The 24,281-nt window shown below is 43.2% G+C and overlaps 1 protein-coding gene across 4 annotated transcripts in view; it reads left to right on the top strand.

The window, feature by feature from the left end:
* LOC117426383 (diacylglycerol kinase beta-like) overlaps nt 1-24,281 on the top strand; it is a 60,526-nt gene that overhangs the window by 9,804 nt on the left and 26,441 nt on the right. The window contains exons 1-9 of one of the 4 annotated variants that reach the window (XM_034043900.3): nt 400-819; nt 13,935-14,329; nt 17,197-17,273; nt 20,060-20,080; nt 20,998-21,148; nt 22,004-22,066; nt 22,551-22,808; nt 23,260-23,418; nt 24,122-24,171. In XM_034043900.3, coding sequence (XP_033899791.1) covers nt 14,263-14,329; nt 17,197-17,273; nt 20,060-20,080; nt 20,998-21,148; nt 22,004-22,066; nt 22,551-22,808; nt 23,260-23,418; nt 24,122-24,171 — 846 coding nt within the window. In that variant the 5' untranslated portion in view covers nt 400-819; nt 13,935-14,262. Of the gene's footprint in view, nt 1-399; nt 820-13,934; nt 14,330-17,196; nt 17,274-20,059; nt 20,081-20,997; nt 21,149-22,003; nt 22,067-22,550; nt 22,809-23,259; nt 23,419-24,121; nt 24,172-24,281 lie in introns of those variants that run through there. The other 3 variants (XM_059033923.1, XM_034043901.3, XM_034043902.3) reach the window with 3 other exon arrangements.

Genomic DNA, 24,281 nt, shown 5'->3' with positions numbered 1-24,281 from the left:
GTTTTAGAGTGGATTACTGCTATTTTAAACCTTTTTTATCAACAGAAAGATGACATTAGACTTTAAAATAGTATTTAATTATGTATTTAGTTCATGGTAAAACACATAGATAGAATCTAAACCTTGGTAAATGCCTTGTATAGGCATGATAAAAGCATGTATAAAAAGAATGGATTTACCATTGTAAACCTGACACTTCTGTAAAGGTTGTCTCTGTCATGGAAATTCAGTGGTCCTGTATTAGGGAATGTCTTTACAAGCATGCAAACAGACAGGATGCAGAGAGAGAGAGGGGGGGGGGAGAGAGAGAGAGAGAGAGACAGAGAGAGAGAGAGAGAGAGAGAGAGAGAGAGAGAGAGAGAGAGAGAGAGAGAGAGAGAGAGCGTGTAGAGCTCTTTGTGAGTGTAAGAGAGAGAGAAGCTCTGGTGGTTGATTTGTGAGGGGAGGGACAGCCATAGAACTGTGATGTGACACAGCAGTGTTGATGAGAGAGTGCGAGAGAGAGAGGGAGAGAGAGAGAGAGAGAGAGAGAGAGAGAGGAGAGAGCACTGTGCAAACAGACAGTCACAAAGTGCACAGACATCCAGCCTTGCAGCAAAAACACAAGAAATTTAGGAAGGAAAAAGGGGGAGAAGGACCTGGTGGAGGAGATACACTGCTGCTTGTCTTCTCTTATCAGTGAATGGTCTGTTATGAGAACATAAGGAAGCCTCCTTCCTCTCTGCTGCAGTAGAGATGATCCTGGGCAGCGTGGTGCTTGTTCAGCTGGGCAAGGGGATTTAGCAGGAGAGGGACAGCAGAGACACAGGCACTGAGAAGGTAAGCACCAGCACTCCCCTCCTCTTCATCCTACAACAATACAATTCATGAGCCCAGCGACGGCTGCTCCAGTCAGCTTGATCTGCTGCAACTGGGCTGGGATCTTATTGAGATTCAGCTTGCCTTTGATTGCCAGAGCAGCCTGCTGTGCCATCAGGACTAGCTGTTATTTATTTACTGTACAGTATGTTGTAATACATTGTTTAAGAAATAGCACTACCAAATAACCTGTGCTGTAGTTCCATAATGAGAAAGATATGTATGATAGATTAGTTTAGTTATTTAGTATTCTTTAACATTGCCATACAAGACAATACTACAGCCCTGCTTATTACTGTAAAAAGCTGCAGATAGAGTGTATTAATACATTGATATTCATATGCTGTAGGTCTGCCCATCCTGTATCATGTGAAATAAAACTGCAGTTCTACAGCTCCTTAAAAATGAATATCCTGCATGCATACTCGAGAGTATAGCGCAGTATCATAGTTATTAAAGTACACTAGCCTGTGGTATTTATTAACCCCTGCTGACATGCATATACAGAGACATAGGGGTATTGTGGAGGCACATTTACATGCACAAGAGTTAACCAGAGAACTGCTAATCCAGTTGTGGTCAGATTTTGTGCAGATGTTCTTTAGAACCATTAAAGTGTCAGAATCTGGGGAACCATGGAGGTGTATATTCATCTATCACACCCACAGCTTTACAAATATTTAGAAAACCGCTTATCCAATTGTGATGGCAAGTTATTGAGAGTGCTACTGGGAGTGATGGTGTTGGCAGGTTATGTACGTTAGTCACATGCATGTATAACTCACAAATGCTTGTTTTTATGTGTTGTACCCAGCAGTTGTATTGTATTTTAGTATTTTTTGTTTTATTTTCAGCAACAGGTCGTTGTGTTTTTCACTGCCTTTACCTCTCTAACCCAGAGTTCGCGGCAGGCCTCATTCACTCCATTCCCAGCAGAAAGAAATCTTCACTACACTAATCTTGTGTTCCCCCACTACTATCACACAGCAAAAGTCAATGTAAAGTCCCAGAAAGATAGTATGAACAGGGTCTTTGTTTGCCTTAATAAGCAATGTAAACATTGTAATGTAAATTGTATATACTGTACATCTAGCTTACTGGTTGTGAATGTAAGATACATCCAAGCCTGTAACCAGGACACCATTGAAAACAACATAACTCCTCTCAAGAGACTGTACCAGTCACAGGACTAGAATAAACATTAAAATAATATATCATACGTTTGGACGTCAGTGTGCCCACGTGTGCCCATGTGAAAAGTTATTGAAAATGAGGGGAGGTGGTAGAGGGCATGGAAAAAGGAAGGTCTCTGGTGTCATTCAATTCTGCAATGACAGGAAAGCACAAAGTGTGGCATTTTCTAAAATATTATGGGCGTAGATTAGCTGTGTGTGTGTGCCTGTTTCCACTTGATCATTCAGTGACTGAAGCAGCAATGCTGCATGTGTAGTGACAATGGTTGCATGATTTTTAAAAAAAAATTTGCGATGCATTGTTCAAATGTGTATCTGAAATGATCTTAAAATAATTTTATAAATTTGTTTAGCTTGTCTTTTTTTCCTTGTAAGGGGAAAAAATGTTATGACGAGATCACAAGATTTTAAAATCTCCACATTTCAATTTTTTACATTGAGATCACAGGATACACTTGTGATCTTGACAAAGCATGTTTCTATTTTAAGTCCTTGGAATGGAGCGTGTTTAGAAATGTCAGCACATGTATGAAATGATGTGTGTTTCAGTTGTAGGAACACAAAAACCAGTAAGAACACAAATACAATTAAGCACTTATTTTCAAGAAGCTAATGTGGGGACAGCAATCAAACATCACACAGGCAAGTCAGGCAACAGCACCTAGTGCCACTGTGAATGGGACTACCTGTTTTTTGGAAGTAGTTCATCTTTGTAAACTGGACCAAGCGCCCAGTAAAGCAATATGCTTATAACTTTAATTCCTAAAAAAAAAAAAAAAAAAAAAAAAAAAATTCTTATACTAGAATTTTGAATAGCAGATCACATGTTTTAAAAGAAGTTACTGTTACAAGATATTGCTTCATTACATCCAAACTTAAATAATGCAAATATAAATACTATTAAGAATACTGTAGCGTGCACGGGCGAAGGCAGCAGTAGGGCTGGTAGGTGACGTAATCACACACAAAGATATAAGCCCGATATACGCTCCTTGCAAAGGAGCCGGCTCTTTTGTACAGCGGTATCGACGCTATGCTTTAGTACGAGAGGTCCCGGGTTCGCACCCGCCCTCCTCCTGTGTGTGGATTGCCTCGCCCTGTGTGATGCGCCTGCCTGCGGGAACCAAGATCGCTACAATACATTCATTTATCTTTCTGGTTTTACCAAATTTGTGCCTTTGTGCTGAAAGTGAGTTCTTCATTTTCTTTGTTATATTTTTGTATTAAACGCAGACAGCTGCATAAAGACCCAGCCCACTGCACAGGTGATGTAAATCAGTTACGCTAGACAGTGTACCCTAACCCTAACCTTAGTGTCCTCCCTTATTTTGTAAAAATCAGTTCTAATTACTTTTTTTTTTTATAAACTGTTTTCTAGTACAGTAATTATATGTGTGTGTTGCTTAATCTATCAATCATACAGTGACTGACACTGGTAACACTTTACATTGTGACTCTAATTACTGTGTACTGACATAGGAGTTACTTAGTAAATACATGTTACTTACTAATAATTGCAGTGTTATTATGCATAGTTACAATGTACTTAATGTGTCAATCTTTTTGCATGATATATGTAATTACACAATTGTATCAGAAAAGGGTTAGGGTTAGGTTTAGGGTTAGAGTTAGAGTTAGGGTTAGGGTTAGAGTTAGGGTTAAGTTTAGAGTTCGGGTTAGGGTTAGGGTTTGGGTTAGAGTTAGGGTTAGAGTTAGGGTTAAGTTTATGGTTAGGGTTCGGGTTCGGGTTAGGGTTAGGGTTAGGGTTAGGGTTAGGGTTAGGGTTTGGGTTAGGGTTAGGGTTAGGGTTTGGGTTAGAGTTTAGGGTTCGGGTTGTATATTGCATTGATTTGTTTGATATTTATTCATTCTTTAACCAGTATTTATCACCGATTCATGTAGCGTTTTGTTTTGCTTATCCTGTAGTCCTGCTAGCTCCAGTGACACCGTGTTTGTAAAAGCCTGCATGAATGTTCTCGGGTGCTTTTTTTGTCTGCTGTTTAAAACCCTGTTAATCACAGTAAGTTATTAGCATGGCATGTAGTTAAAGCAGGAAACTTGCCGAATGGTACAGCAGCACAGCTCTTTATTAAAACAATGAGTTTGCTGCCTGCAGTGCTTGCACAGAGCTGTGTGCAAGTTAACACTCCCCCACAGTAACAGCACTGTCTTTGCTAATTCAAGGCATGCACTCTGTGCTGCAGTAATGAACTGGGTCACATTTAGCTCTGCTCATTAATTCAGTACTAGAAAGCTGAGAGGTTGCATATTAAGACGTCCGCTCATTGCTTGAGGTGCTGGAGACAGTGCTGGAGAGCCGCGGATGGAGTGTTTAGTGCTGGTAATAAAGGAGATCTGAGTGGATATTTAACTGAATGGAGAGGGGACTGGGAGCTTCTCTTTTGTCCAGGGTGAGTTGCTGCCTTTAAAAGGAAAGCAAGCTGTCGATGAAAGGCAGCACTCGGTTGCACAGGGGTGAAGGCATTCACTTTGTACTTTTTTAGAAGGAAACATGAATGAGAAAAAAAAAGAGTTTCTGCTCCTCATTTCAATGAGTAAATGGTATTGGCAAAGCTGTCAGTGTGTGCTGATCGATTAGAACAGGACTGTCGTTGTTCAACTTGGTTATTTAGTGTTCCCCCTGGGGCCGCGATACATTACAACCTATAGCTCTTTATCAAGAAGCTGTGCACTCAAAGACGCAAATTCAGACGTAGTGTGCTTGTAACACTTTGTAATAGGGGGTTTATAAACAAGTAATAAAGAATGTCTATACAACATTGTGCTGTTATTATTAATAATACACAGGGGCTATTATAGCAATGCAGTGTTGTAACATATGACTAAGGCATTTGTAAGCATTGTATAACTACTTTGTAACCTGAATCTTTACAACAGAAATGGGTCAATAACATGGTATTATAATGTATTGATCCCATATAGTATTACAATGTGATATAGGGTGAGATACGGCTGCTCTTAATCCTTGTTAACAGTATGAAGTCTGAATGTACCTAACCTTCCTGGCGACGCTCTGAACTCCTGGTCCAGTCCCCTGGGAAGGAGCGCTGGTGAAGCAGCTGCCAGGATGTCTACAGAAAGAGCTGAGAGAGGAGCGAGGCAGCGCTATCAGCCAGCTCTAAACGACATCCTAACCAATACAGGTGTCAGTGGAGGGCTCTATTAGGGCTTCCATAAATAACCGTCTGGTAGAGGGAACGGCAGCGACAGCCCAACAACAAGACTCCTGTCTCAGCAGAGCTGTGCAGACCATTCCCCGGTCGCTGGAAACACATGCCAGTGTCCGGATGGATTTGTTTATTTACAACCTTACACTCAGGGCTGCAGCTTCTTTGGGCAACGGCTTTCTGTCGGTGAACTCTTTCTGTCTGTGAACTCATTCTCATCCAAAGCAGATGTCGCTTGTTTTTGTTTTCACAGGGGATACAAGGTAGCTTAATATTTAGAAATACACAGAAATTGATTTCCAGTTCACCCAGTTAAAAGCATCCGCTCTCTTCAATGCAAATATTTTTATTTCTGCTTAAAAGCGTGCAATTTGAGGGGCAATGTTTGAACTGAACTTATTTAGCAAACTGTTTTCGACCTCTGACAAAAGAAAATAACAGTTTGCTTCTTTATGTTTGTGGGATTGAGGGTGTACTGGAGTTGACTAATTCAATTGCAAAACCGGGACACCTGCATTTTTTAGATTTTTTTTTTTTGGGGGGGGGGGGGTGTTATCGTATATTTACACATTTTATACTGTATGTTTAATAAAAATTAAATATCAATTTACCAACCTGTCTTGTTCTTCACTGCACATTTATCAACCCTTCGATCCTGCACTCTGCAAGGTACATTTAAAGGGTCAAACACTTGTTGCAGGCAATCCTATACAACAACATTTTTTATAACGCTTTAATGTCTAAAAACCAAGAAGGCTAGTGTAACTGTCCTTTGGAAAACACAGTGCGTGTTCCTTAAGTAAAGCAAAAGCGGCTTTTTTGCAATAAAAAAACAAAAGTTTTGCAAGTCCACCTGGATCAGCAAAGTTATTTAAATTTGAATGTGTACTTCCTATTAGATCTTACCGATTCCAAGAGTTTGGCATTTAAACCGAGAAATCGGTAGAACTCAAGGCAAGTGAGCCAGTAGTTTATTTTTATCCCTAGTTCAGCTTTTACCAGGTCTACAGAACACCTGGTATCAGGAACAACATTCGCGTTGTGTCCATCTCATTTTGAATGCTTCTTAGTATCGTTTTCACCTCAATAGCCAATTCTAAAATCTTTTCTACATAATGTACAATTGTTGAATAATTTGCAGTTTTCCTAATCCACGTGCATGACCGTTATAACCCATTCCTCTCTGAATTTACTTTTTTTCTTTGCGTGTACACCTTCTTCCTTTACCGACGTATCACTATCAGTGCTGTCACTTCAACTTTTAGAGTCAGCCATTTCGTGTAACAAAGAAAAATCTGTCTAGCTTGAAATTAAAATAATATTATACACATTGTTTATTTTTTGCTGTCGCCAAAGCAAATCAGTGTCAGGCTGTTGGGGAACATGTGACGTGTGATTGTAACAAGTTACATGATAGTGGGATAATAGTAGTATGTCTTAGATTGGCTGTACAACGTGTCAATCATTCTGGGGTTGCGTAAGGTATTGCGAAATGGTGGGGCAGGGTCAAGGCTTTGCTCTAAATAGAATATGTTATGGTATCAGATATGCTATGGTTTGATCCAGTGGTTAAAGAAAAGGGCTGTGTGGTCCAGTGGTTAAAGAAAAGGGCTTGTAACCAGGAGGTCCCCAGTTCAAACCCCACCTCAGCCACTGACTCATTGTGTGACCCTGAGCAAGTCACTTAACCTCCTTGTGCTCCGTCTTTCGGGTGAGACGTAGTTGTAAGTGACTCTGCAGCTGATGTATAGTTCACACACCCTAGTCTCTGTAAGTTGCCTTGGATAAAGGCGTCTGCTAAATAATTTTTATTATTTTTTTTTTTTGACTGTGGCACTAAGCGGTAAGATTGCACTGTGTCGAGGAATTCAGGACAAATGCCATCCCGGAGGCATTAAGCCCGGGAACAGGACTTGATCTTTATATTTCAGGACTGTCCCGCCCAATTAGGGACGGGTGGTCATCCTAATTGTGGTGTATGTGCAGTTGGACTGTTGAAAGTACTGTAATTAATTACACTGCATTATAATTACGGTGGGTGACCTAATTACACGCTATGATTACAGGGTTAAGCTCAATTTGTGTTGTAATAGATTATTGGCTATTTGTGCTAATTGGAATAAAATAAATAAACCAATCTTATTGTGATATATATATACAGTATATATATATCTATTACCAGGCAAGATTACATGGCACATTTCATTTTAACACTCACCTGTAAATCGCAAGTAGGTAGTGTAGTTAAAATCACTGTGAGAACATTCACAGGCTATTTTCAGAAGTACATGTCCCACAGAAGGCATCTCCCTACAGAACTCGTATCAGTGCTCCTCAATACACATCACCTGCACCCATGTAAAACCGTGTCAAATCACGCACACAATTCACATTACCCCAGTGATTCTGAGGAACTGTAGACACATTGTTTGTAGCTCAGGTGGACACCAGCAGGGCTGGCCTTTGTCCTCCAGTGGCTTGCTGACATCCGCTCTTGAGTTCCTGGGTGTAGAAAAGGAAGCTAGCTTGGTCGTGTGATTCAAGGACACCCACTGGACCTTCAGTTCTCCTGAGCTGTGAGGAGAAAAAATGAATCGACATTCAAAATTGGGGAGAAAATCGTGGATAAAATAATTGAGCACTCTAAAATAAAAAAGAAAAATAAATGTTTGGTGCTTGCTTATGGTCTCTATTAGTACTTAAGAAACACACACAAGTACTTAACTGACAACTTAAGCTCCTGGCTGCACTGTGTAAATGTTTTTCTTAACTCAGTATGTTTATTGTAGGTCGTTGAATGTTTATGACTGTTCCTTGCCAGAGCACTCCCGATGTCAAGTTTAATATAAAGACCACCTTTCCTGGTTAAATCAATACATCCGTCACTCTGCTGCTCACCACTGATGCTGGGGAACTCACTTATCTTAAAATTATGGAGAAGAAATATACATACATACATATATATATGTAACTAATTCTCAATATTTCAGTTGCAGTAATTTATCACGTGATCTCGTCGTGACACATTTTTAATTTTTTGCATGTTCTCTGTGAACCATGGTATAAAATCCCATAGCATAATATTTCTCTGCAAAATACAACTATTCCTATGCAGCAGCAGTGTAATCAGTTAGTACAGGACTTGTGTAAAGAGGTGCTGTCCTTACTGTTGAATCCTGTGCAGTGTGGATATGTGCTGTCCTTACTGTTGAATCCTGTGCAGTGTGGATTTGTGCTGTCCTTACTGTTGAATCCTGTGCAGTGTGGATTTGTGCTGTACTGTTGAATCCTGTGCAGTGTGGATTTGTGCTGTCTTTACTGTTGAATCCTGTGCAGTGTGGATTTGTGCTGTACTGTTGAATCCTGTGCAGTGTGGATTTGTGCTGTACTGTTGAATCCTGTGCAGTGTGGATTTGTGCTGTCTTTACTGTTGAATCCTGTGCAGTGTGGATTTTTGCTGTCCTTACTGTTGAATCCTGTGCAGTGTGGATTTGTGCTGTCCTTACTGTTGAATCCTGTGCAGTGTGGATTTGTATTGTACTGTTGAATCCTGTACAGTGTGGATTTGTGCTGTCTTTACTGTTGAATCCTGTGCAGTGTGGATTTGTGCTGTCCTTACTGTTGAATCCTGTGCAGTGTGGATTTTTGCTGTCCTTACTGTTGAATCCTGTGCAGTGTGGATTTGTGCTGTCCTTACTGTTGAATCCTGTGCAGTGTGGATTTGTGCTGTACTGTTGAATCCTGTGCAGTGTGGATTTGTGCTGTCTTTACTGTTGAATCCTGTGCAGTGTGGATTTGTGCTGTACTGTTGAATCCTGTGCAGTGTGGATTTGTGCTGTCTTTACTGTTGAATCCTGTGCAGTGTGGATTTGTGCTGTACTGTTGAATCCTGTGCAGTGTGGATTTGTGCTGTACTGTTGAATCCTGTGCAGTGTGGATTTGTGCTGTCTTTACTGTTGAATCCTGTGCAGTGTGGATTTGTGCTGTCCTTACTGTTGAATCCTGTGCAGTGTGGATTTTTGCTGTCCTTACTGTTGAATCCTGTGCAGTGTGGATTTGTGCTGTACTGTTGAATCCTGTGCAGTGTGGATTTGTGCTGTACTGTTGAATCCTGTGCAGTGTGGATTTGTGCTGTACTGTTGAATCCTGTGCAGTGTGGATTTGTGCTGTACTGTTGAATCCTGTGCAGTGTGGATTTGTGCTGTACTGTTGAATCCTGTGCAGTGTGGTTTTTTGTTCTTTTCTGTAATGTACTGTTTGACTGTGGTAAAAAGCGATTGTGTAGCCACTACCTACGAGGACCCACTTGTAAACAAGATGTGATTATGTGTTTAAATTCCCACATATTTGAAATGTAGACAAAGAAGACAAACACGGTATTTTCTTCTGGACCTTTCTGGACAAATTGAATATTTTCACACGCCCCAGTTATGGCAGTCTTCAGTCAAAAGATACATTTAGAAATCAGCGAGGATTGATCTTTTAAATCATACTAATAACAAGAGCAAAGATCCAGCCAGGGCAGGATCCTGGCAGACCTCGTTTTGTATAAACTGACCCACTTGTCTCATTAATCTTCAGTGCAGCAGACTGCTGTGACGTCAGGTTGCTAGGTGACCAGTCAGGCAAACGGAATCCCTCCATGAGAGGAGGGGAGGCCCCCGTCTCACTGCCTGAATACCGACCTAATGCAAGGCACAGCTGCGGTGGCAGGGCTGTGGTTTCAAACAGCAGAATGGATGTTTCACAGTTAAACCACACCACAGTGCGTTTAGGCAGCATGACACAACTGAACTGTAACTGCAAATGAATATACTTTTTGCAGGTAATGCAATACAACAGTAATGACAGAAGTTCAGGTTTCTTCCACACTGAAAATCATTCAAAAGTAAAAATACGTCTTTTTTGAAGTGAGAACATAGTTGTGCAAGTTCTGTGGATTTCTTGAAGGAGGCTGTACAGCAAACCGGTTTCCCTCCCAGGGTTTCAATCCCCCTACAGTTTCCTTTTACTACATGCACTCAGCACAGCACTGGAGTTATTAACACATTCTGTCTCATCTTATTCTGCAAATGAGATTCACTTACTTATCACTTACCCTTAATCCAGGAACAGAATATTCCCAGCAGCACGGATCTACTGTCTGCAATTTAATACTTCAAACTAGGATTGAAAGAGCTGGCCAACTTTCACCAAAAAGCATATTATTGACCAAACCATATATATATATATATATATATATATATATATATATATATATATATATATACAGTGCCTTGCGAAAGTATTCGGCCCCCTTGAACTTTGCGACCTTTTGCCACATTTCAGGCTTCAAACATAAAGATATGAAACTGTAATTTTTTGTGAAGAATCAACAACAAGTGGGACACAATCATGAAGTAGAACGAAATTTATTGGATATTTCAAACTTTTTTAACAAATAAAAAACTGAAAAATTGGGCGTGCAAAATTATTCAGCCCCCTTAAGTTAATACTTTGTAGCGCCACCTTTTGCTGCGATTACAGCTGTAAGTCGCCTGGGGTATGTCTCTATCAGTTTTGCACATCGAGAGACTGAAATTTTTGCCCATTCCTACTTGCAAAACAGCTCGAGCTCAGTGAGGTTGGATGGAGAGCATTTGTGAACAGCAGTTTTCAGTTCTTTCCACAGATTCTCGATTGGATTCAGGTCTGGACTTTGACTTGGCCATTCTAACACCTGGATATGTTTATTTGTGAACCATTCCATTGTAGATTTTGCTTTATGTTTTGGATCATTGTCTTGTTGGAAGACAAATCTCCGTCCCAGTCTCAGGTCTTTTGCAGACTCCATCAGGTTTTCTTCCAGAATGGTCCTGTATTTGGCTCCATCCATCTTCCCATCAATTTTAACCCTCTTCCCTGTCCCTGCTGAAGAAAAGCAGGCCCAAACCATGATGCTGCCACCACCATGTTTGACAGTGGGGATGGTGTGTTCAGGGTGATGAGCTGTGTTGCTTTTACGCCAAACATAACGTTTTGCATTGTTGCCAAAAAGTTCGATTTTGGTTTCATCTGACCAGAGCACCTTCTTCCACATGTTTGGTGTGTCTCCCAGGTGGCTTGTGGCAAACTGTAAACGACACTTTTTATGGATATCTTTAAGAAATGGCTTTCTTCTTGCCACTCTTCCATAAAGGCCAGATTTGTGCAGTATACGACTGATTGTTGTCCTATGGACAGAGTCTCCCACCTCAGCTGTAGATCTCTGCAGTTCATCCAGAGTGATCATGGGCCTCTTGGCTGCATCTCTGATCAGTCTTCTCCTTGTATGAGCTGAAAGTTTAGAGGGACGGCCAGGTCTTGGTAGATTTGCAGTGGTCTGATACTCCTTCCATTTCAATATTATCGCTTGCACAGTGCTCCTTGGGATGTTTAAAGCTTGGGAAATCTTTTTGTATCCAAATCCGGCTTTAAACTTCTCCACAACAGTATCTCGGACCTGCCTGGTGTGTTCCTTGTTCTTCATGATGCTCTCTGCGCTTTAAACGGACCTCTGAGACTATCACAGTGCAGGTGCATTTATACGGAGACTTGATTACACACAGGTGGATTCTATTTATCATCATTAGTCATTTAGGTCAACATTGGATCATTCAGAGATCCTCACTGAACTTCTGGAGAGAGTTTGCTGCACTGAAAGTAAAGGGGCTGAATAATTTTGCACGCCCAATTTTTCAGTTTTTTATTTGTTAAAAAAGTTTGAAATATCCAATAAATTTCGTTCCACTTCATGATTGTGTCCCACTTGTTGTTGATTCTTCACAAAAAATTACAGTTTCATATCTTTATGTTTGAAGCCTGAAATGTGGCAAAAGGTCGCAAAGTTTAAGGGGGCCGAATACTTTCGCAAGGCACTGTATATATATATACATTTAGTGGACAAAAAAATTGAAACACCAATGTAAAGTCACTTAATAGGGCGTTGGGCCACTATGGTACCCTGCTCTGTGGAGTTCTCGGTGGACCGTTTTTGATGAAACTGGCTGCTCGCGCCCCAGGTTGAAATTTGCAGTCAATTGATCTGCAGTTGCTCGCCTGTTTTGCCTTGCACTTTGAATTAATGCACGGATATCACAATCCTGGAGTATGCGCTTCCACCCACTGTTGCCCTTTGCTGATGATGTCTTTCCCTCGGAGTTCCATGCCGACATCACCTTAGACACCGTTGCTCGTGAAACATCAGCAAGTTGAGCTGTCTTGGTCACTGAAGCTCCTGCCAAACACGCCCCAACAATCACCCCTCTTTCAAAGTCACCGAGGTCTCCTCTTGCAGCCATGCTAGCCATAATTATAGGCAACCAGGCCTGTCCAGCATTTTTATACATGACGCTAAACATGCTGGGATGTTATTTGCTTAATTAACGCATGAGCCACACCTGTGTGGAAGCCCTTGCTTTCAATATACTTGGTGTCCCTCATTTACCCAGGTGTTTCCATTTTTTTCCACTACCTATAACATATTTAGTGTTGTACCAAAAGGCATCCAGGATACTGCCACATGCTATGATGTGTCCTCAGATGACAGAGTTTAATAAATGTTCTGTAAACATGAGAAAGGGCTCATTAGACTACCCAGTCTCTGCAGTGATTTGAAATGTGCAATGTGATCCCAGCGCGACTGGAACCAACTGCACTTCATTGTAAAGCAGCTGCATATTGATTACCTGACTGAACCGTGGCTGTTATTGACATGCTGCAAGCATGAAGCAGCGTGCTTTGCAAGGGAGCGGGTGTAATACTGAGCACACATTAATCACATAGCACACAGGCAGTGACGTCAGCTAGACTGCTCAGGGGCTGTAAATGCCTGAGATACCGATCACAAGCGCCACATAAACTAGACATGGGAGTAGCTGAGAGCAAAATCAAAGCAGCCACGGGGAAATAATCTCAGGGGGATGTCATGTCAGATCGAACGGGTTGGAATCATGAAGTGGAAATGTTAAGAAAAGATCTGTATCACTGAGGAATTGGAAATGTATTCATAGAATCAGCTGTGAACCAACTATAAAGAAAGCAAGTTACAGTTTTATTTAGAGGTGTGCTGATACTCAGAATTGCCTTTAAGAAGTATTTATCGGCAGGTATTTACATGCTGATTTCAAAACAAGAAAAGCTGTCCTTCCCTCACCTTTACAGTTGAGTACCAATCACTGGCAATTAACTTTCGCGTTGAGTGTTTTAAAAGCAGATTGGAAGCGTTTTTTCCTGTCATCCAGGGTGCTGTATGACAGTAGAAATGTCCAATCCACTCTCTTCTCTAGAAACATATCTAGTTTTCTCTTGTTTATACTGCTCCTCGTAATACTGTGTGCTTACTAACTATAGTCATGCCTGGATTTCCTCTCTGTTCCTCCTGATATCCTGATTTGAGTCTTTCATGACCTCAGTGATGCGTAGTAATAGAAAACATTCCTGTTAAAAATGAAATTCTTTAATGTTAGTGCGTTACACTTGGCCTCAAACTCCTATGAATTCCAGTGCATTGGCTGCCAGTGGGATTCCACTTGAATTCATTAGGAATTTGTCACCTTTACTTTTTAAATATATTCAGGACTAGAAAAAACAGAAGAAAATAACAACAAAACATTTATTTTTAAGATCTAACTCCAATGTAATTCTATGAAACTGTTGAAATTCCCTGTTTTCCCAGGTTCCCTCACTCTGCTCGGCTCTGCTGACATCAAGGGCACTCTGGCCAAGGCACAGGATTTCAGACCCCGGGAAACCTATCGAATGATTTCTGGAGCTGAGTATTTACGTGCTGGCGCTGGTATTTAAGAGGAAACATCCAGCCATTGAGATGAGAAGACAGTGAGCTCCCCAATCCCACCCATTCCCCTTCTGACCCTACCTGGCTCCGTCTGACCCTCCCTCCTCCCCCCTGCCTGCAGTCAGGATGATATCACTGTGCAGCCTGCACAGCACCAGCACTCGCAGACACCCCCGCAGATAATCTCTCTGACCTCACGAGCAGGACGATGGGCGATGGGACCTGGGTGGGCCTCAGCCCGGCAGAGTTTGAACAACTGCAGCAATACAGCGAGTGTGAGTACACAGACACCTTCTCTAATACAGTGAATGTGAGTACACAGACACCTTCTCTAATACAGTGAGTGTGAGTACACAGACACCTTCTCTAATACAGTGAGTGTGAGTACACAGACACCTTCTCTAATACAGTGAATGTGAGGACACAGACACCTTCTCTAATACAGTGAGTGTGAGGACACAGACACCTTCTCTAATACAGTGAGTGTGAGTACACAGGTACCTTCTCTAATACAGTGAATGTGAGGACACAGACACCTTCTCTAATACAGTGAGTGTGAGTACACAGACACCTTCTCTAATACAGTGAGTGTGAGTACACAGACACCTTCTCTAATACAGTGAGTGTGAGTATACAGACACCTTCTCTAATACAGTGAGTGTGAGTACACAGACACCTTCTCTAATACAGTGAGTGTGAGTACACAGACACCTTCTCTAATACAGTGAGTGTGAGGACACAGACACCTTCTCTAATACAGTGAGTGTGAGTACACAGACACCTTCTCTAATACAGTGAGTGTGAGGACACAGACACCTTCTCTAATACAGTGAGTGTGAGTACACAGACACCTTCTCTAATACAGTGAGTGTGAGTACACAGACACCTTCTCTAATACAGTGAGTGTGAGGACACAGACACTTTCTCTAATACAGTGAGTGTGAGTACACAGACACCTTCTCTAATACAGTGAGTGTGAGTACACAGACACCTTCTCTAATACAGTGAGTGTGAGTACACAGACACCTTCTCTAATACAGTGAGTGTGAGGACACAGACACCTTCTCTAATACAGTGAGTGTGAGGACACAGACACCTTCTCTAATACAGTGAGTGTGAGTACACAGACACCTTCTCTAATACAGTGAGTGTGAGGACACAGACACCTTCTCTAATACAGTGAGTGTGAGTACACAGACACCTTCTCTAATACAGTGAGTGTGAGTACACAGACACCTTCTCTAATACAGTGAGTGTGAGTACACAGACACCTTCTCTAATACAGTGAGTGTGAGGACACAGACACCTTCTCTAATACAGTGAGTGTGAGTACACAGACACCTTCTCTAATACAACGAGTGTGAGGACACAGACACCTTCTCTAATACAGTGAGTGTGAGGACACAGACACCTTCTCTAATACAGTGAGTGTGAGGACACAGACACCTTCTCTAATACAGTGAGTGTGAGGACACAGACACCTTCTCTAATACAGTGAGTGTGAGTACACAGACACCTTCTCTAATACAGTGAGTGTGAGTACACAGACACCTTCTCTAATACAGCGAATGTGAGTACACAGACACCTTCTCTAATACAACGAGTGTGAGTACACAGACACCTTCTCTAATACAGTGAGTGTGAGGACACAGACACCTTCTCTAATACAGTGAGTGTGAGTACACAGACACCTTCTCTAATACAACGAGTGTGAGGACACAGACACCTTCTCTAATACAGTGAGTGTGAGGACACAGACACCTTCTCTAATACAGTGAGTGTGAGGACACAGACACCTTCTCTAATACAGTGAGTGTGAGGACACAGACACCTTCTCTAATACAGTGAGTGTGAGGACACAGACACCTTCTCTAATACAGTGAGTGTGAGGACACAGACACCTTCTCTAATACAGTGAGTGTGAGTACACAGACACCTTCTCTAATACAGTGAGTGTGAGTACACAGACACCTTCTCTAATACAACGAGTGTGAGTACACAGGTACCTTCTCTAATACAGCAAGTGAAGGCGCACGGACACCTTGGGCCATTGAATAAAAAAGATGGCTCATTTTAAGGGTCTAATCTGGTCTGTTGTTCAGTCCCACTACCATGTACAGGTGCTCGGAACAGGGGCTCGGAACAGGGGCTCGGAACAGGGGCTCGGAACAGGGACTCGGAACAGGGGCTCGGAACAGGGGCTCGGAACAGGGGCTCGGAACAGGGACTCGGAACAGGGGCTCGGAACAGGGACTCGGAACAAGGACTCGGAGCTTTATCTTTATCTGTTGTTGGTTTTGAGGGGAAATAATCTCAGGTGACCTGCAACCTCCATATTCCTGAGAAAAACAAACAAACAGCAATGTGTGAATAAAACTGTAACACAACAGTAATAATATGAGTTTTCTTTTCTTTTTCTTTTTTTTAAATAAACTCAACTAAAACGATAACACTGGAAGTAACATGAAGTAACAACTGCTTTTGTAAAAGGTTCAGCTGAATCGTGGATTCAAAAGCACCGGAACCGCGATCACTGATGTGCAATCAATCCTTAATCCTTAAGCCTTTATTTATCCACATGAGTCAATTGAGAACACATTCTTATTACAGTGATGACCTGGGAAGGGGCTCACAACACCACAGCAAACAACATCAAACACAATCAATAAGCAGTAAAAAAAAACACATAATCAATCATAAAACATAACATCAAACTTAGCAGGCACAGATGGCAGTCAGCAATGAGTCGACCCTACGACTAAAAGCAACCTCAGTTAGAATGAGCCGTTCTCATTTTTACTTTTGTTGAAACTCATTCCAGACACTGGCTGCTGCAAACTGAAATGAGTGAAAACTGTTGATACCCTGCATGGGAGCAAACCAGTTCAATAAATTGACTGGATCTTAAGTTGCACAGTGAAGAAGAGAGTGCCAGTAAACTACACAAGTAAGCAGCCGTTCTCCCAGTGAAGGTTTGGTAGGTTAACATATACCAGCATGTGCCAGTGAAGGAAAGGCCAGCAAACCAAGATGCTTCTTCAGTTTAGTTGAAGATGTTATGATTGGATGAATGGTTAAGTGCTGAAATGGATTTACTGTAGAGGACATTAGAATGAAAGCCAAGGTGTTTTTGTCATTGCAGATTCCACGAAGCAGCTGAAGGATGTGCTGAAGGAGTTTCATGGGGACGGGGTTCTGTCCAAATACAACCCTGCACAGGTACTGAGCGCTGACAGCAGTCAGCTAGGCTGTCAATGTGTGCACCACCAGCACCACACTGAAGGGCAATGTTTAACCAGGACAGGTGCTTTAAAGAGAAAGGAAATACTGGTGTGTTACGGAAACACCCTGCAAAGTTTACAAGAAACGCACTGCGTGAAATTTTGAATCACGTATCATGAGTTGTAAATCAACTGGGAAGCAATTCATTTCTCAGGTGCGCTCATTCAGGTGCGTTCGACTGGAGAAACCAAAAACCGGGATCCCTCCTGCAACAATGCTGGTTTTCCAGGTCATTGTGACGGTCTTGGCTTAACAGCCTTCACAGGCACCGTCCTGCAGTCGAAGGACTCCGAGCAGTAGTTCCTGCAGAGCGGACGCTCTCCTCCTTGATGTAAACAAGCACCTTCTAGCTTGGTGCCAGCCTGTATAGCAGTGGCCTTGCAGCAGCCTCGAGTGGCGTAGCAGTGGTGCAGACATTTTTTGAACTCCGTGCAACATCCCCTGGCACGCCCCCCAGCCAATCTGGACCTCCTGAGCTGCTCAGCGCTGGCGAGCCTAACTGCCCAACTGGTTGCCCAGCAATGTGTCTCAGCTGCACACACTTGCGTAGGAACCAGCGACATGGCTCCCTGTTACAAGAGGGCAAAGCTTTTTTAGCATTCCCACTGAAACAAAATTTGTGAGTTAATATTGAAGATAATTAGGGCTCCCGAGTGGCACATCCGGTAAAGGCGCTCAGCGTGGAGTGCAGGATGAGTTCTATAGCCTGGACATCGCCGGTTCGAGTCCAGGCTATTCCACAGCCGACTGTGGACGGGAGCTCCCAGGGGATGGCGCACAATTGGCCGAGCGTCGCCCGGGGGGGGGGGGTAGGTTAGGTCAGCCAGGGTGTCCTCATCTCACCGCACACCAGCGACCCCTGTAGTCTGGCCGGGCTTGCCTGTAAGCTGCCCGAGAGCTGCGTTGTCCTCCGACGCTGTAGCTCTTGGGTGGCTGCATGGTGAGTCCGCAGTGTGAAAAAAAGCGGTCAGCTGACGGCACGCGCTTCGGAGGACAGCGTGTGTTCGTTTTCGCCCTCCTGAGTCAGCACAAGGGTGGTAGTGGTGAGCTGAGCCTAAAAAAAAATTATTGGCCATTCCAAATTGGGAGAAAATAATAAAAATAATTGGCAACGACTAAATTATTAAAAAAGAAAAAAAATATTGAAGATAATTAAGGTCCTACATAAATCGCGGTGAGATATTCACAAAAAATGCAGCTCAGTTGCGACCAAAGCATGAAAAACCGCAGAAATTTTGTTCTAGGTAATTAAAAAAGCCTTACAAACAGCATTTAATTTTCTTATCGACCTGAAATGGCAGAAACGGGAATTATTGTTTAATGGCAATTTTATATAGGCCCTACATGTGTAAGCAGAAATCAAGTCCAGCAAACTTTGTAGACTGACCGGTTCATTTCCAGTATTTCACAGTAAATAAAGTTAGAACACAAAAGCGAATCCAGACACACCTGTATATTTACAGTTTGCATTCAATTTCAAACTACTTCAGATACTACCAAGCACGGTCTGACAGACAGACCTTATCTTGAAATTGTTGCAGACTTTCTTTTTGTTTGAATTCATGCTGTAGTGTCTGTAGAGGAACACATGTGATCACATGAGCATTCCATAGGGCTTCACCGGAAAACTGTTCTTCACTCAGTTCAGATACCTCCTACATAAAAGTATCGGTAACTTTGTATATTTTAATTAGTAGCTGAGTGGACATTCATGAAGGTGCTAAAATGTATTAGTGAAAGTAAAAAAAAATATCTAGTATCCATGTGTTGCTGATCATGCTGTTTATTTAGAACGGAGATTTTCTTTCATGAAGCAGAAAAGAAGGTCAAATACATAAAAGAATACTGGATTTATGTATTTTTCAGGTTAAAGGAAATTGATCCATTTTTTAATATATACATATACCTCTTACGTGCCATAAAGAGACTTGAGGGGGAGAAAACATATTTCCACCCCCGGCAATGTTTTCATGTGGGGGGGGGAGGGGGGGTGCTTACGATTGACCGTTATAGAATACAGTACCTAATACACTCTTCCAGTAAGTTTGAAAAAATGATTCTGCAAATCCACAGCTATCTTACACAAGCAAACCAAGAATACAAAAATGGAAACATTTGGTAATTAAACAACTTGGTAAAAATAACTCTTAACTGAAGCTCGTCTGCAATTTCCTTATAACTTATCCTGTTCCAAATAGAGAGTGAAAAAAAAGAATTAATTTCAAGTGTTAGCGATTGCATCATCCTAAACGAACAAGGCAACTTGTTTTTCACACATGAGCCTCAGAGCATTCATTTGGCAGGAAGTGGTGTTGGTTCAGATGCATTCTGGAGGCTGTGGTTTCTTCACAGGTGTTTGTACAACACATTGTGAGTTGCCCTCCCGACAACAGACTCTGCATTGATCTGCCTGCTGCGCTGAATAACCAGCAGAAACAATCGGCTCATATCTTGGTGTAGCAATGCAGTGCCTTGGCCCAGAGTTTCTCAGACTGCAAAAAAACCCATAGTTTAAATCTATTTTTGGAAATTCAAATACGCGGATGTTGCTAACTGTGTTGCATTTTGTAGTGGGATTTGAATTGACCACACAGTGCTGCAAAAACGATTTTAAAGAGACCATCAGGTTCTGCACACCCGCCCCTGCTCTGTGCTGTGAGCTGCTGCTTACGTTCTCTCTGCTGAAAATAAACTGTCTCCCTCTCCACCTCAATGCTTTGCAGAAGCAAGATGTTCTCAGTCAAGTAAGCTTTTCCTCTAGATCTCTGGGATTGTGTGTGTCTGCTGCTTGTGTGTCTGCAGCATGCATGCTTTAACAGCTTGTCCTCACAATGCATGATTGGGTGTCTGCAAGAAGCTAACCTCTGAAACGCTTGTCTGCAAACTCTCCATTGACTTTCCGTCCTCAAACTGATTGGACACATAGTGCATGTGTACAGATTGCTGGTCTTCTAAATATGCCGTCACAAATCTCAAATGCAATTGGAAAGTTGACCCAGTACTCTCCAAGCATTCTTCAGACCATTTGAGCCCTTAATAGGTAGTGCCTCAGTGCCACTCTGGATTTTTTTTGTGATATACTGTAGATGTTTGAATATAAACTTAGCCAAGCGATTCAATGTTACAAAGATAAATGGGAGTGCTTTGAACAGCTGGATCAGTTGCAAGGATTCTAGAGATCCGATTAGTTCAGAGAAACCACAGTGAATCTCTAGCCAGTTTGAACTCATGTATATTGCTCAACAATGATAATGAAGTGTTGCTAATAACTTCCTGTTTGTAATTGAGGTTGAGCTAATGGGAACATAGACAGGCAGGCTAGAATCATCAGAGGGATCGAAACGACTGGAGCCAGCAACTATACAGCTCCCTCTCCCTCTCCCGCTTGCTCCTCCATCTTGCTACTTGTTTTCTCTCTCCCTCTCCCACTCCCTCCCCCTTTCCCCACTCAATCCTTCCCCCCATTCTCCCTAACCCCCCTCGTTCTACTCTACTCTCCCCCTCCCTTTTTCCCTCGCTCAGTCCCTCTCCACCCTCTCCAATCCACCCTACTCTCCACCCTTCCTCACCTTGCCCCCACTACATACACAGTCACTTGAGTGAATATTGTTTATGAGGCTAACTCCAATGCTCCCCCTCCTCCCCTCTCTTGCGCTCTCAGCCGATCGATTACGAGGGATTCCAGCTGTTCATGAAGACATACCTGGAGGATGATATTCCAGAGGAGCTGTGTCAGCATCTGTTCATGTCCTTCAAATGCAAGACCTGCCAGAGCTCTCCAGAGCAGCATCGATCCGGGGGCAATGTGATGGGTAAGAGTCTGGATAACTACAACATAGCAGCAATACAATACAACGAAATACTGCAACACAGCATCACAGCAATACAACAAGGCAGAGCTGACTCAATACCAACCCCTACAGGGTAGTCTGATGGGTGAGAACAACAATACAATCCAAAGAAAACACAATACACAAATAATCTCTACTGGCCCCAACTGGACGTGGGACATGATATTTTCTTGACTTCTAGAGTTTGCCTTTCTTTGGCGCCATCTTGTGTCAGTGTAATGAATAACTAGACCTCTAAATTTGCTACGCTGGCTACACATTGTTGCGCTTTTAGTAGAGAGGATGTACACAGTATGTATTAATGTATGTTTGCTGGTTCTCAGCTCTGAGCATCGCTGGCTGTGTGGAGGGATGTTTGCTGGTTCTCAGCTCTGAGCATCGCTGGCTGTGTGGAGGGATGTTTGCTGGTTCTCAGCTCTGAGCATCGCTGGCTGTGTGGAGGGATGTTTGCTGGTTCTCAGCTCTGAGCATCGCTGGCTGTGTGGAGGGATGTTTGCTGGTTCTCAGCTCTGAACATCGCTGGCTGTGTGGAGGGATATTTGCTGGTTTTCAGCTCTGAGCATCGCTGGCTGTGTGGAGGGATGTTTGCTGGTTCTCAGCTTATCGTCTCATATCCCTGCCTTACTCTGCTGCTGCTCTAGACACCCTGCCTCTTTCTTGTGCCGAGCCCTCCCATCTCTCCCAAACCTTGCTCCTTTCTTTCTCCTCTCCACTCCCCTCCCGTCCTCCCACCACTTTCTTTCTCCCTCTCCTTTCCTCTCTCCTCTTTCTACTGAACTCTGCTCTACATGCCCCCTCTCTCTCTTGCCTCTGCAGAGCCCCGGTCGATTGACGCTGGCATCTCTATCCAGACTGAAGTGGCTTGTGCCCCTATAACAGGTACTGGCTGTCTGAGCTGAATGGTCCTGTGATCACCATCACACTGTGCTTGTTGATGCTGTGCTGGCTGTGTGGTGTTTCTTTGTTGTTCATGAGGGCTAGCTTCAGTGAATTACTTGTTCATAAGGATGATCACAGTTTAAAGATGGGGGCACTGTGTGCTACAGTCCTGAATGTGTTAAGATGAGTTTTACATGGGACTAAAGGCTGCTGCTGAGGGCTGTAGCTTCAGGGACTTTTCAAAGTAAGGTCAGCTGCACAATGATGCAAATGAAGGGGAAACTACACCTTGGACATCCCCTACAGTTTCAATGCCCCATGCGTTACCTGCCCTGATTTACTCTGTGTTTTCATTGCCGAAGCTGCACATGTTTGTATCTTTGTAGTTTGGTGCATCCATGTTTTTCATTGTGTTTGTGGGCATTGCAAGGGTCTGTATATTAACACGTAATCCTGCCCTGCTCGTGGCATGTTCCACATCCAGGCATGAACGGGAAGAGTATCCTGAGTGCAATGGGACGCCACACTCCTGACCAGACTGCCACCACTGGGGGCGCTGCATCCCCCTCCTCCTCCCGATCCTCCTCCCAGAAGTCTGCAGGGGGCAGCAATACCCCCTGTGCCCACCAGAGGTCCCCCTGTTTGCAGCAGCGTTCAGCGGGGGGAGGCCTGGCAGCAGCACTCAACTCCCTTGGACCCTCCAGGATGTCTCCAGCCTCCCTGCTCAACCCCCAGTCTCCAGGTACTAGCGGCCTTCACTTCATACTCAAAGAGTTTCCAAATCGTGCCCTACAAACCTCCAAAAACGTAGCAGCACAATTAGACTCTCTTGAACAGTCTTGTGATAAACTTGTGATGATCCCAATTACAGGCAAATGTAAAAAAAAAAAAACACGCAACACAAACAGCTAGGCAGACAAGGAGATTTGAACAGATTCAAACTTTCACAGCAGCCGCACTGTTGTCTTTGGAGTAATCCCTGCTGTTTTGGCAGAAAGGAGACAGAAGTTTTCATCCCATTTCCATGGCAGAGTTTTCTATCACCTCTGGTGCATTTTGAGTTGCTCCGTTGGTGGTATCCGATCCTCTTTACCCTGCTTGAAAATCAGCAGAGTCCTTGGAAATGAGATACAGGTGCATGCATTCCTTTATATCGATCATTATGAATACACAGTGTTGTTTTGTGAACGCAGAGCACAAGACTGCAGAGAAGCGAACGAGCGTGCCGCTCTGGAAGAGCCAGTCTCCACTGAAGGGATCCCTCCTGCCACCACCCCAGGTGGTCTATCTAAAGGACATTGTCTGCTACCTGTCCCTGCTGGAGAGAGGCCGACCCCAGGACAAGCTGGAGTGTGAGGAATTACTGTACTACTGAGTGTGTGTGTGTGTGTGTGTGTGTGTGTGTGTGTGTGTGTGTGTGTGTGTGTGTGTGTGTGTGTGTGTGAGTCTGTGTATGAGTCTGTGTGTGAGTGTGTCTGAGTGTGTCTGTGTGTGTGTGTGTGTGTGTGCGTGAGTGTGTGTGAGTCTGTGTCTGAGTGTGTCTGTGTGTCTGTGTGTGTGTCTGTCTGGGTTTAAGTGAGCCTGTGTGTCAGCGAGTGTGTGTGTGTGATTTGGTTAGGGTGTGTTTCTGTGTGTTTTTGTATGTGTGTCTGAGTGTAGGTCTGTGTGTGTGGGAGTAGATTATATATGTCTGTGTGTTAAATAGACTGCATGCTGTGTGTGTGAGTGCCGTGGTTCAGACTGATGACCACTGCCTTCATGAGAGCAGCTGTGGTGCAAGAGTACCCTCTAGTGGTAAAGCAGCAGCAGCAGCACTATGATTCTCTCTGCTGACCTCACTGCAGGAATTCTGGTTCAGAATGCTGCTGCTGCTGCTATCTGGCGTTGCCAAAACACAGGCTGGTAATGCTTTCTATTAAAAAAAAAAACTATCATAATAATAAAATGCAATCATAAGTGTGTGCTCCTGTTTACAAAGAGTCAGCCCCCCATGTGTTTATCAGGGAAGTGTGTCGTTCTTAACCCCACTCCCCCTCCCTCTCCTGTTCGTTGCAGTCACGTTCCGGCTGTATGATGCTGATGGGAACGGTCTGCTTGACAGCTCGGTGAGTAGCTGATGTTTGTATGTCTCTGGGATGGTCTGTCTGTCTGCCTCTCTGTCAGTGTGGTGATGACAATGCTTGCTGGATTTATTAAAGAGGTTTCTCCACCCTGG

This window comes from Acipenser ruthenus, chromosome 11 (assembly GCF_902713425.1).
Source record: "Acipenser ruthenus chromosome 11, fAciRut3.2 maternal haplotype, whole genome shotgun sequence".
NCBI lineage: Eukaryota > Metazoa > Chordata > Actinopteri > Acipenseriformes > Acipenseridae > Acipenser > Acipenser ruthenus.
Note: the sequence above shows the minus strand (reverse complement) of the source record. Positions and strands in the feature narration are given on the sequence as shown.